A 13,954-nucleotide genomic window follows, 5' to 3' on the forward strand; every position below is an offset into this window, starting at 1 on the left:
TTCTGCATTAAATGAAGAACGTAACATTTGATTCCAACTAATTTCCTTTGGCGGTAGTAACAAAATCTTTAAAATGTTGTGCATGGGTGGATGGGAGACAGATCTTGACTGCATTCGGAGCTAAGATAGGAACAGGCCCTTGTTGAGTTGCTGTCCAATATGATGCATCGACAAAAACCCTACTAGACAAAACTGGTTTTAGTACACTGGTAGCTGCTGCTTCCTTTTAAAATCGAGGATGCAATCGTGGCCCTCAGCAGAGGGCTCCCTTCTCTTCTGTGCATTGTTCTTTCTGGTAACCTTGAGATATGTCTACGCATATGAGGACCGACCATATTAATCAATCAATCAAAAAACACTCAAAATTCGGTTCCATTAGTTTGGGATATTTATTAGACCTTTGGGGGCTTGGCGTACTCCAGATCGGGCTGGGCCACCACTTGCTGGCTGACCTGTTTGGCGGCCACCGAAATCTGCGGCAATATGGCACCACCCTCGGGTACAAAGCCATGGTCGTCCGCCTTGTAGGTGACGGTAACTTCCTGGCCATTGGCATCAAAGTAGGAGTAGGAGCCGCTTATCTCGAGGAACTCGTTGTCCGTGCCCGGGTTCCGCAGCACAGCTTCCTCATGCCGATGGGTGCCGTCCTCGGAGAGATACGAGAAGTTGTAGGAGCCATCCTCGTGCTTTTCATTCGACGACTCCAAAATGGCCACGGGTGGCTGGGTGGTGGAAGTGACATGATCCACTGGAGCAGCCGAAACCGCCGCCACCAGGCAGAGGGCCAACGAGATGATGAGCTGTGAGGAGGTCATCACATGAGGTAATCCTTAGAGGCGAGATGCGGTGAGCGGTGAGCTCTCTGGAGCGATACTTACAGTCTTGAACATGTTGCTGTCTGGATGGAAAGCTGATCTTGATTTGAGTCGTGTCCAGCCAGACACCTCTTTATATTGCCAAAAATTGGCGCTGCCCTGCTTACCGGTTATTGACCAATATCCATATACATACCCGTGAATACTCGTACTCGCACTCGTACAATATGAATTTGCAAACATTTACTTGAAACCCGTTTTAAGAATTAATTAAAGATCAGACCCAGACCCAAACCCAAACCCATCTCCAATCTCCCATCCCCCATTGCAATTCCCATTCTTATTCCCCCACCGATTCCGATACTAAACCAAAATTTCAGCTGCAATTTGAGGCTGTTAATTAATTCCCAATCGGGGTACAGGCTCTTATTGTTCTTCCCTCTGGCATTCCATGCACTTGTTTATCCTACACTCGACGCCATGTACATACTCGTAAGTTGTGGTCCATGCCGCATGGGATTGGATTGCGGGTGCTGCGGCTGGCCCCACTCTGCTCTGTGCTCTGCACTTTCGGTTCAGTCGGGTTTTAATTTCGATCGTTTCGATTTTGGTCTTTATCCAGAGCGGATTTTTCTCGAATATGTCGGAGATTTGGTTTTTCCATCCGCAATTGTTTACAAGAAAACTATAAACAAAGCAAACACACGGCGAACAACCCACCCGCTCGCTCTTGGTCTCCCACCCTCGTTCTGGATACGTTTCGTGCCCCCATTGATGTTATTTTTGGCCACTGGGCATGAGGCAGCACTAAACTCTCCATTCTCCTCCTCCAGCCTCCTTCCATATAGTATTTGTTCCACATAGCCACAGCCCAGAGCACAGAGCCCAGAGCAGAGGCCGAAGTATCAGCAGCAGCAGCCGGTCAGATGAAGATGTTGCCGGAATATGGGAGGTGGATAGCGTAGATAGGGTGGGGCATTGGGAGGAACGGAGGGGCAGCTACAAAATACTTAAAGGTGCCACATACGCATCGTTCGATATGGGATACGGTTTCTTGGCATTTTGTTTATGCAACAATAAATTTTACATTTAATTTTCGTTTCATTTGAAATGCTACAGAAATACCGAAGAATGCCCCGTTTTGGATCCGAATTTGTTCCGCCGCGGCGGTGCGCTGCTCTGCTCGAGGGTGAAGCAATTTGCTCGATTTCACTGCACCGTACCGGCAATATCTGGCAGCATTGTTGGAATCAGATTCGCATATTTCTTTGTTCTGGCTGTGAAATAATTAATTATTAATCGAACTCGAGGAATTCAGAGCACATTTTGCGCAATTGAAATATTCGAATACTTAGAAGGAAATATATGTACAACACTCGTACAGATGAATGTTTCCAAATTTGGGTTGATTTGGGGTTTTTTGTTCGAAAATTTAGCTGGAAAATCTTAACTTTTGAAATTGTTTGGAATTCAAGTGCCGAAGTCGAATGTTTGTGTTTGCAGAATGTATACATATTTTTGTATACCTTACGAAATTAGTTATCTACATATGTACATATATGTATGTACAAACTGGTATGTTTGGTGTTAATATGAAGCAGAATTCCATTAGTTCTAGGTATCTGGATAGTACCTCTATAATTCTTTAACTGAGTCAACTACACATGTATTTAGAAGGTTGCAGGAAATGGAATAATTTTGGTTTTGTACAGATTTTCAATTCTAATTTCGTTTCAAGTGTTAAATGTCTTAAGGTCGTCTATCAAAACGTGGACAAAATTTGTCATTCATATTGAAATCTTGGGAGAATCGAGCATTATTCCTGTCCATTTGTCGACAGTCTCTCTTTGCTCGAATAAATGAGAGGGAAAATTGTGAAATTTTGATGATAATGTTTGTAAATGGGCCGCAAAATGATTCGAATGCATCGTTGGAGCTGTTGACTTTGATTAGCTAGATAAAATATTTTCCCCAAGGGAAAATTTGTAGAGATAGATATGATGGGGATGTACTCACCTGTGTAGATATGTACATGTATGTATTTATCTATGTATGTAGTTGATTGGCTTGATTGAGCTATAGCAGTTGTCTGTTGGATAAACTCATAGTAAATACGCCTTTTTCCCTTTCCTGTCGTTGGTCGAATAAAAACGCCAGTAAGCGGAAAAAGACAAATCGACTAGAATTTAGATCTTTGTATATTTTTGAGTATATCGTATACATATTTAGCTGCGAAAGCCCCGGACTGTTTTGAACACATGGCACTATTAGGAGGTCTGTTCTTTTGCCTCAGCGTGTTTAGAAATTGAATTAATTTAATTTGCTTCGATTGATTTATGGACCAATCGGTGCTCTGGAAAACTGTGCCAAGAGGCGGCGGCTGCTGCTGATCATCGCTGCCGTCTAATGATCGAGGGTCTATATTCTATACTCTATATGCACATGCCATACGAAAATAGTTTTATTTTTATAACTGTGTGCTGGTTTGGTTTCTTTTTTTATGGACTTCCCCCACATACGCCATGGGACGGACGATGACGGACGGACTAACTCAGGATGATGCCGATGCCGATGCCAATGCTGATGGCATCTGCCAATGCACACAGCTGTCTCCCCATGCCAAATGTAAGAGCGAGTACGCTTCTCTATAGATTCGTATGTACATATGAATGTAGCTATAGTCTGTCTGTATGTATGCATGTATTTATAAAGATATCTAAGCGAGGAAGTTGTAAACCACTGGGTTGGGGAATGGGATGATGCCTATTTAAGTGTGATTTGTTGCATGAGGCTGGCAATTAAGAGCAGCATCCACCTACACCTACTCCAAACTATTCCCAAGACAAAGGCCGCGAAAATGTGGGAAAATTCGCAAGGAAAATGCATGGCCAAGGGTGGTGGCTGGCGGCTGGTGGCTGGCAGCAAGTGGATTGGGCTCGTGCTGAATGGTATGATGGTGTGTGGTATGATGTGGTGCTGGCGGTGGAATAAACAAAAATGACGACATGCCAAATGAAATGGGCAATGCGAAAAGCGCAAAAACTTTCGACAGTTGCCAGCAGAAAGAAAAAGGAAAACCAAGCACACACACACACACACACGCAACGTGAGAGGGAGAGAGACTGTCAGAAAGACGGACGTCAACTTGCCTATATGGCAAGTATGTATAGGATAAATAAATAAAACTGAAAATTATGAAAAACAGGCAGCAGCAGCAGCAGCAGCAGCAGCAACACAAACATTCGCCACAGACACGAGTGGATTTTTGGATTTTTAAATATTTTTAGCCGAAAGCCAAAAACCGAATATTTTGCCAGTCGAGTGGGATATTGGAAAGATGAAAAATTATCAACGCTATGTGTGTGTGTGTGTGTGTGGTTGTGGTTGAGTGGTTGTGTGTGTGTGTGTGTGTGTGTGTGTGGGAGAGTGGGCTGACTTGGCAACAGTTGGAAAATGTACGCCCACTTCCGCAAGGCAGGCCGCCAACTGATCCTGTTCCTGTTCCTGTTCCCGTTCCTGTCACTTTCCCTATTCCAGAGCAACACTTTAAATATAACTTAAAAATTTAGATTCAATTCAAGTTGATTCTATTTAATATTTTGATATTTTTTAACTGATGAAAATAGGTATGCAGGTGGATTTGATCTTTGATTTTATTCTCTTTTTCCGAGCGTATGAACATTTAGTGAAAAGTGAACCGTACACGCTGACGCCTCGCGACGCACTGCACCTACGCTCCAAAATTTTGAAAACTCAAAGACATTTCGAAAATTCTATTCACGAAATGAATGGGCGTGCGAGCGAGTCGAATAGACAGAGAGAGTGAGGGGGGGAGACATATACATGGACAGAGAGAGGGCGCCATACAGAGCGCGAGTGAGAGAGAGCGATAGAGGGAGACGTATACTCAAGTGCAGGGGAGGCCCACGATCTGAACGAAGGAGCCAGGCAATTTATGCTTCTGCTCAGTGGCAGCAGATGGGCAGCCCCGAGAGCCCGACACCTCGGCAGAGTGCTGCAGCATCGACCCCCATCCATCCACCCACCCACGCCACCCTCTGGCATAGAAAAATGTTTCTAAAATCGGAAAAAAGGGGTGGGGCGGAAAAAACTAATTGTATTGGAGAATGGAAGGAGGAGGATCGATGAGTGCAGTTCAGCACCAAAGTTCAAGCGGTTTTTCGCACTCGAGTGATTTGAGCAGAGGAAGTTCTATCTATACTCGTAATTCAACAATCGGTTGCTTAGTCTAAACATGGCTGCGGCCACACCCAGTCATCTAGTCAGCATCCAGTCAGCAGCACTCTCCATGCAGTACGATTCCCGATTCCCACTCCCGATCCCACTCGGGTCCGGCCTTAGTCTTAGTCAGCCAGTATACTCGTATACGAGTACGAGTACGCGTATCTGTCAGTTGGCGAGTGAAAATAAACAACAGAGAGGGGAAAATGCCGAATAGGAAAAGATGAAAACTCGCTTCGAATATGAACATTTTTATTCTCTAAACATTCTTGGATGTTTATGTTTTTGGATGTTATTTTTTCCTTCTTTTTTCCGCCGCCCTCCCGCATTTCGTGGCGGAACTCCATGATGTTTCGGGTGCTCGGGATTCTACTCAAGTGCTGTGCCAGTTGGATTCTAAAAAGATTCCAAAACGCTTAGTTAGGACTCGATTGTTGCGCCCTATGCCTCCTCATCCTTCCTCCTCTTCCCAAACAGTACCGTTCCGCCCCGTCCATTTCCATCTACCTTTCTCTCACATTGTAAACATTTCACTTGACGCTCAGTGCTATATTTAACATTTTCGCCTGCGGGAAAAAAAAGGAAAATAAATAACAAAAAAAAAAAACGAAAATTCGAAATGAGATACAGCGGCAGTAACAAAATAAAGTTACCTGCGCCTCGAGCTAATTTTACTTTATTAGTGGAAAAGTTTACGAACATGAATGAGAAAGAAATTGAAATACTCCTAGGTGGCAAAGAGCATGAGTCGAAACCTAAAAGATTGAATCAATGTAAATTAGTGGCGGCAATAAATTAATTAACCATTTTTGATTTAGGATAATTTCACAAAACTCCGACAGATTGGTTTAAAATCGGACCTCTATATCTACATACATATGTATGTATATAACTATCTATCACTGTCTTTGTGAGAATAGATTTTTAATTGTTGAGATAACTTAACAAACCGTGTTAAAGTGTATGAATGACTTCTTTGATATTGGTGTATACATATATATATATATATGTATGTATATATATGTATGTATGTTTGTAGTGAAGGAACGATCAATCGAAGCAACAAACGGGCTATAGGAACTGGAAAAATAGTTCTGGAATATCCTTGGAATATGATAAGATCTAATCTGACAGTCTAAAATTCATTATTTTTATTATTTTTATATATATATATTCATACTTGTATTTTTAAATTTTGTGATGGAGTTCGCTGAGGATCATGTGGAGTCTGCGGTGCCCACAATTGAGACAGCCATCGACAAAATTTTCAGCCGCCTTAAGATCATCGCCGTGGATGTTGAGAAGGTGCTGCGGGCCAAGGAGTTGCTGGCCAGCCTGCAGCGTCGCAAGACGTTCTTCTACCTGCTGGGCCAGGACGACGGTGGCAGCATCGACAAAACCCAAAGCGAGATGAGGCTGCTGACCTCCAAGCACTCGTTTCCGTCCATATCGAGCAGGGAAGCGGACTTCAATGGCGAAGATCTGAGCGAGGATCAGTGCGACGACTGGCAGTTCCACGAGGAGAATCGGTGGCATAGCTTCTTTTCCGGCTTCCAGTTGCTCACCACGCCCCATGGCGCCGACCCCAACGACAATCGCAAATGCGTCCAGCTGTCCACAATGCTTGGCTGCGATCAGGAACTCAAGACCTTGCTCCGTGAGTACCCTGGGGAAGAACGGGCCCTGCCTCAAAGGTGCACGTGTGATGGATTCGATCCTGTTTTTAGGTAATGGCGTGCGGTGCTTTGTGCTGGATCTCTTCGTGGGCACCCAGCGCGACAATCAGTCGCTGATCGTGCAACTGCGCGAGGCAGAGATCAGCGTGTCCAAGGAATACGGCTTCCCAGTAGTCTCCACCATTTTCGTGAAGCTCTCGCCGCGCTTTCAGTACACGGGCTACCTCAACCCACTACACTACAAGGGCGATACCAAGTGCGTGGAGCTGAAGAAGGGGTACAAGCTGACACTGACTGTCGACCGGGAGTTCTCCGACTGCTGCTCGTCTTTGATAATATACGTGAACGCCCGCTTCCTGCTGTGCGATGTCGTGAACTTTGACTTCATCCTCATCGGCAACGAGATTCAGTTGACGGTGCACAGCGTGCATCCAGAACATCTCAACTGCTGCGTAGTCCGTGGAGGAATGCTTGGGTCATACATGCCCGTGTTGTTCCCAAAACGCTGCTCAAAGTTTCGGATGTCCTACGAGGAACTGGAGGATCTGACATTTGCCCGCGAGGTGGGAGTCAATGTGGTGGTTTCCAACATTATTGGCACCGCCAAGTACCTCGATAATCTGGAGAGCGCCATGGGTATAATGCAGTGCGAGAATCTGCGTATCTATGCCCGGGTGGTGCTCAACGATATCAAGGGATGCGACGGCGAACTGAACTGGGCCACCAGGCGGTACGATGGCTTCCTTGTGGAACTTGCCGAGCCCGAAATAGTTCCCGATGTCATGCACCTGTGTCCAGATGCCGAGTGCTTCTTGCAGTTGGTCCACGCGGCCAAGAAGCCGATCATCTTCGATCCCGAGATGATCCACGAGAAGAAGCTTCGGGTTGACCCCAGCCACTACTACTACACGTTTTACTATCCGGACAAGTACCTGGTCAAAGGCCACCAGACAAAGCAGTCATTCTACTTCAGCTTTCTGCAGAACGCCCTCTTCGAGAAGATGCCGCCCGAGGCGCTGGCCAAGGTGCCCTACTGCGACAAATCGCATACTGGCGCCGACGGCCTGGCCCGGGCCGTGGTCACCGCCTCCATGGAGGTGCATGCCGTGGCAATTGTTGTCATCGGTGTGACGACGCGCATGGTGCAGAAGATTGCCCACTTCCGGCCAGAGGCGCCCATCATCTTTGTCAGCCACATGCGCTCTGCGGAGGACTACGTGTCGCTGTACTACAACGTGACCATGCTCTCGTTCCGCACCAACCAATTCCACACGCACCGTCAGAACATTTTCCGCAAGGGCGTCTATGCCCTGGCCTATTTGGCCAAACGTAAGATCGCCCGGCAGCACGACCATGTGATCTTGGTGTACAGCCACAAGGAAGGGACCACCTTTCCCGAAAAGTATCTTCTCTACAAATTTGACAAATCCCACTTTCCCGAGCACATGTCCGCCTCCATGTTCCCCGCGCAGCCAGATCTGCCAGTTTCCACTGAGGATACGGACGCGGATGCGAACAACTAAGCGCAGTTTAATTTACATAATTTATAATTTATTTGTTCTGGTAAATAGTATTTATCGGAATGTGTTAATCGGGTGTGTTTTGCTTAGAATATACGAAACAGATATAGATACACTTTTACTACACTGATCGACACAGGCGATCGTCCACACACACACTGTACTGTACATATATATTGTATGTATGCACATAAATAACATTCGTAAGCCTATGAGGGGTATTTGCACAAGGTTCGTTCAAGAAGTACACATATACAGCTAATATAATATATGCATCTATCAATCTATCTTCAATGCCTTAAAGCTTCACATAGGTCATTCCAATCCCATTCCGATTCCCATACTTCGCCTGCGACTCAGGGCGTATTTTGCAGAGCCTTAGAGTCACATGCTCGTAGGCAGCCTTTAGAGTGGTGTAGCAATAGCCCGCCATGCCATTCATTTCGGCCTGGAAATTCGGTCCGCCCGTCAGGTCGTCCAGCAGGGCTAGCTCCGCACCCAAATGGGGTACGGCCGCACGCAGCATGGTGAGCATTGTGAGCGGTATCATGTTGTCCGCATTCAGCTGGGCGGCATTGGCTGCAAGTCGATTAAATGGGTACAAAATGATCGAATCGATCTAGCCAAGATGCTCACCTGACATGGCATGCTCGTACGCTTCTGTCAGCAGTTGCGTGCTGCGCTGTATCACAGTCAACATGTCCTGGGGACTGAACTTCTCCTGCAGTTGCTTCAAGGTCTGCACAGACTCCTCAAACTTGGGGTCCAGCATCACAGTGTGGAGGAAACTGCAACAGAGGAGGATGTGTATATTTCGATTTAACTTAAGTACTTTCCATATATATAGTAGGTATGTATGCAGCTTCCTCTCACCTCTCGTGGCCCATCAGGTCGACAAGTTCTTGGTCGTTAAGTTTCTCGGCATGATTTAGGTTTTGCCTGTACATCTCGTCCTTGCGGCTGTACTTGTTAGCGTAAAGCACGAAAAGGGTGGAGTAAATGCCCTCCGACAGCACCAGCGGATAGAGCAGAGTAATGTGGGAGATCACCTCTCTGCTGCCCTCCAAGTGGCAATAGTCCTCGGGCAGGGCTGGAAACATTTTTCGCACGAAGCGGTAAATGCGTCGGGAGATGGATTCCCATTCGCGCATGGCCTGCTTGGCCAGGATCGGTGTGGGTTTGACCTTCCAATAGCCATAGGAGTAGTGGAAACAGTTGGCAATCCGCTCGTTGAGGGCGTGCAGCGGATGGTGGCGATCCTTGAACGCCTGCTCCAGGTACACACGAATGGATGTGACATCCTGCTCGCTTACAGTCGAGGCCATGCCAAAACTGGGCACCTGCTCCAGCATGGCACTCGTCGAGGAGTTGGTAGAGGTTATGGAGCAGTCGCTGCCGTTGCTGGTATGCTTGGCGACGTTATTGTTGTTGTTGTTGTTGTTGATGCTGTGGGTCATGCTACCGAAGCTGTCGCTGAGCGGACTAGGCTCGTGGCCCCCCTCCCCGTTGAAGCTTCTGTTCAGAAGACTTTGATCCAGCTGAAAGCTGGCCAAGCTACTTGTGTCCAAATCCCTCGTGGAGTTATGGCCCATCGAGAGCAGGCTGTCAGCTCGCTGCAGGCCGCCCTGCTTGCTGTTCAGCGCCTCCTGCGAGTGAATGCGTCGCGGCGGAAATCCGAGAAAATCCAGTGCCGAAGCAGCCTCCGCATGCAGCTTGGTCAAGGCAGTCGTTGTTGTCCTGGCCTTGGCCACTGGGGATGGCGATTTCTGGGGCAGCGGCAGACTGAGCAAAATATTGTTGAAATAGTTTCCCGGCTTGGACCCCTCCCGTGCCCGCTGCTTGCTCATGTACACGGCTATGCAGTTCCAAAGCTGGGCCGTGCTAAGCGAGGGTTTCACGGGTTTCTTGAGTGTACTGCCGGGCACAGCGGCCAGGGTGGATCCAGAGCAAGTGCTGGCCGTGCAACTGGCCAGATCCGATTCAAAGTTCTGGAACAACGAGCGCCACTTGCGATTGTGATCCACGACTTGTCGGCCCAGGGAACTAAGCAACGAAGCAAGTTTTACAATAGATGAACGAACGTGCCCTGAACGGGGACGGGCCCCAAGGACTCAAGGACTCACCTGGGGTACTTTGGGAAGCGTCGGTTCAGCACAAGTTCTCCAGCCTGCACGCGCACCGTCTCCCAGCTGCCGCTGAGCTGGCCAAACATCTTGTTGCCAATAAGCTCGTAGCTTTCGTCGTTCTCCTCGCTGGACCCCATCGCTGATGTCCGCCCAATGCCCGCATCCCCGCTGGGCATGTAGTACTCGCCGCGGCCATTCGGGCCGTGCAGGGATAGGTCACCCTCGTAGTAGTAGTCGTTCTCGAAGATTGCCACCCCACTGCCCACGAGATCGTCGCCGGAAAAGCTGCCCTCGAAGTAGTCGCCTCGATTGGTGATGCAGCTTCCGATGCCCACGCGCTTGTTGTCCGCAAACATTCCCATGTACTTGTCCCCGCTGATCAGGTCTTCCATGACGCCATAGCCACTGCGGGTGTTGGCCTGGTACTCGCCCACGTAGATGTAGCGGTTGTTCCGCATCATCCCATGCCCGTGGAAGAGGCCCTCGCAGAAGTTGCCCTCGTAGATTTCGCTCTCGTGCGAGTCCTTGCAGTGGATCTCGTACAGGCCATGGCCGTGGAAGCGGCTGCCCTTGAAATGGCCCACATAGAGACCCGTCGAGGGAATCACCATTTTGCCGTATCCTACAGAGAAAATACAGGGGAACGGAATGGTTATTGAGTATGCAAAAGAATGAGTTGAACACACACCTTCGATTACTCCCTGGCAGACTTCGCCGCAGTATACACTGCCGTCGGGATACTCCAGATAGCAGTTGCCATGAAGGACGCCCTTCCGCCAAGTGCCACACGCCTTCACTCTGGCGTACTTCGGATGCTCGCGACTGTACTCGTAGCCCGTGGAGCGGGAATTGGGCACGGGACTGCCCAGAGGTCTCCCCAGAGCGGCCACGATGCTCGACTGCAGCTGATCTAGCCAGACCTTGCGCATCTCCTGGGAGCGCGTGGCCACAAGAAAGCTCTTCTCGGGCGTAGTCAGCCTCAGGCCAGTCTCGCCCTCCGACCACACCCATAATGTGGTCAGCGGATAGGAGAAGAGCGAGTTTCCTCCCACCTGGCAGAGGAAGTCGGAGAAGAGTATGAAGCTGTTGCTGGTCATGCTGAGGCCAGAGTTGGCCAGCTTGAGGGGAACCAGAGCGGATGTGAGGATCACCCGTCGCTGGCTGCGTCTGAACTGCACAATGCGTGGATTGCGATCGTTGCTGCTCCAGAAATCTTTGGTGTTCACAGCCAGCTCCTGGCTGATGCAGCTATGCCGCGCGAACTCCGTCCAGGCGAGGCGATGCTCGTTATACTCGGACTGCGTCTTTACCAGCAGCTCCATGAACTGGATGAACAGTTGGTAGATGCTGAAGGGCTGCTGGAACAGGCGCGTCACATAGCTTTCCTCGTTAAGCTCCGCGAGGGGACTGCTGAGGCCGGCAATCGAGGCCACCGCCTGGCCGAATCCGTTCACCGAGTACACGTCGCAGTAGGCCTTGGTGTAGCCCTCGAAGAGCTCAATGTATTCCTTGTGGTAGCAGATGAAGAGCAGATCGGCAGGCTGGACAAAATCAGCCCGGTAGAATCCCTCCAAGGAGTGTAGCGTGGCCACCAGCAGACAGAGCATCCGCTCCCAGTTGACCAGCAGCGGGCCAAGAGCACTGAGAGCCTCCAGCGAGGATTGCTGCTGCCAGATTTGCAGAGTTTGAACGGCCTGGCGGTGCTTGAGCAGGAGCTGGAGCTGCGACTGGAGGTGGCTTAGGTAGTAGTGGTAGTGCCGCTGGAACTGGCGTTGATTATGCAGAGTATACCCGCCGGAGCACATCAGCAGACGCAACTGGTGTGGCCAGGCCGCTCCCAGCTGCAGCTGGAGTAGGGTTTGGGCGTAGGTGCTCGACTGCTGCAGGTGTCGCATCGGAGGAGGCGGTTGCAGCGACTGTATTTGTCCAGAGGCATTCAGCAGCAGGGTATGGTAGTCACCACAGGTGGCCTCCAGTGCAGAGTTTTGCTCCAGGGGCAGCGCAGCTGCCTGATCCGCTATGGTAATCTCCTTGGGGGCGCTCACATCCTCGCCCAGCTGCCCGTGAGTGTTCAGGCCCCAGTGGTAGAGCCTGCCGTCTAGGGTGCGCGCCACCGTGTGCTCCAGCCCCGCCGCTATGCTGCACACACCTATGCTGTCCAGTTTCTGCAGCCGGGCGACATTGGCTCGTCGGATGTGATCCCCCGTCCCGAGCAGTCCGTTGTTGGAGGCTCCGAATGTGAAGAGCTGGGTGTGCAGCAGGGCGTATCCCTGGTGAAGCAAGTGCCTCGTGTTTGCGGCAAAGCTGCGCACAGAGTTTCCGCTGCTCAGCGACTTGACGGAGGCGCGATCGTCCTCGGACTCCTCTTTGCTGGCCACCGGCAATTGCAGCACATCATCTGCCAGGTTGTAGGGGGCCACCAGCATCACGAAATGCTCATTTCCCGCCGCCAAGTCAAGCAGCTCCTTTCCCTCTTCGTAGAGACGCATATGACGGGGCTGCAGCTCCGCCTTGAAGACCTCGCCGCAACTGCCCATCACATAGGTCTCGCCGCTGGCGCTCACAAAGACCACGCCCTGGGCAGAGCAGCAGACGCGACGTATACGTACGCCTTCGTCGAGAATCTCCAGGGGATCGAAGCTGAGTGTCTGCCAGGCATGCGGGTGGTGGAGGTCCCTGCCCAGCCCGAGGCCGGTGATGAGTTGGCGCTGCACGGAACCATTGGTGAGCACCACGAACAGCTCCAGGCTGCCGCTACAGTAGTCCACATCAACAACGTCCGTGCGCAGAAGCGTCAGATCAAGCGAGCTCCTGCTTGACTGCAACTGTCCCGAGTAGAGGGAGTTGTCCGTTGTCAACAGGAGCACCCCGTCGCGGTCAGCAGCGCCCGTGCGACAGATCCGCAATGCGGGCGGTCGGGTCAGCGGCGGCACTCCCTTCCAATGGAGTTGCAGGGCCTTGCCGTCGTGATAGATAATAAAGGATTCGTCATCGCCAGGGGTCACAGCTACCTTCATTGCCTTGTCACTGCCCGCACTGCACATAGTACTCGTCGCTTTTGTTGTTGTTGGATTTGGCCAGGGCCAACGTTTTGTAACACGACGCAATTGCACGAAATGGTTGGAAGCTATTTACACACGCCGCACGCGCATTGGGATATTCTATGCTCTCAGTGCATGGCTGTCGAACATTCTACGATCTTAATTCGCACGCACCTCGCCTTGCCAGGATCTTTAAGGAGAGTTTTCGATGGTAAGCTAATTTCTAATTTTTCATGTTTTTGTGATGGTTTTGCGTGCAGTGTGCCCGTGCCCTGGGAATACCAAAAAACCCATACCAATTAGCATTGCGGGTACTCCAGCCACCAGCACTCCGTCCAGTGCTGTGCTCTTAGCAAATTTAAGGCTATATCTTGCATTTAAGTACATGGAATGTCTTTTAACATTTTTAAAATTCCGCAAGGCCATCAATTTAATTTTTTTCGGATGTAGCTCATTTAGTATTTATCTTATAAACGGCTAGACCAATTTTTATGTTATATATAAAAGGTTTTGATCCGATTGTATTTACGACGT

At 49.6% G+C, this 13,954-nt stretch overlaps 3 protein-coding genes across 3 annotated transcripts; 1 reads left to right on the plus strand and 2 right to left on the minus strand.

Moving 5' to 3' along the window:
- Positions 1-365: 365 nt before the first annotated feature.
- On the minus strand, positions 366-987 carry LOC111073218 (endocuticle structural glycoprotein ABD-5). Its single transcript, XM_022365428.2, has 2 exons — positions 879-987; positions 366-800 (listed from the first exon to the last, which is right to left on the minus strand). Exons 1-2 carry the CDS (start codon positions 888-890, stop codon positions 393-395), a joined length of 420 nt encoding a protein of 139 aa, XP_022221120.1. The 5' UTR covers positions 891-987; the 3' UTR covers positions 366-392.
- A 5,186-nt stretch (positions 988-6,173) lies between these two features.
- On the plus strand, positions 6,174-8,465 carry LOC111073201 (pyruvate kinase). Its single transcript, XM_022365408.2, has 2 exons — positions 6,174-6,714; positions 6,785-8,465. Exons 1-2 carry the CDS (start codon positions 6,258-6,260, stop codon positions 8,254-8,256), a joined length of 1,929 nt encoding a protein of 642 aa, XP_022221100.1. The 5' UTR covers positions 6,174-6,257; the 3' UTR covers positions 8,257-8,465.
- Positions 8,466-8,551: 86 nt separating this feature from the next.
- On the minus strand, positions 8,552-13,703 carry LOC111073199 (alsin homolog). Its single transcript, XM_022365407.2, has 5 exons — positions 11,068-13,703; positions 10,377-11,001; positions 9,127-10,296; positions 8,890-9,041; positions 8,552-8,832 (listed from the first exon to the last, which is right to left on the minus strand). The coding sequence occupies exons 1-5, from the start codon at positions 13,421-13,423 to the stop codon at positions 8,552-8,554; spliced, it is 4,584 nt and encodes a 1,527-aa protein (XP_022221099.2). The 5' UTR covers positions 13,424-13,703.
- Positions 13,704-13,954: the final 251 nt, after the last annotated feature.

The sequence above is a fragment of the Drosophila obscura genome, unplaced genomic scaffold (assembly GCF_018151105.1).
Source record: "Drosophila obscura isolate BZ-5 IFL unplaced genomic scaffold, ASM1815110v1 contig_189, whole genome shotgun sequence".
NCBI classification, from domain to species: domain Eukaryota; kingdom Metazoa; phylum Arthropoda; class Insecta; order Diptera; family Drosophilidae; genus Drosophila; species Drosophila obscura.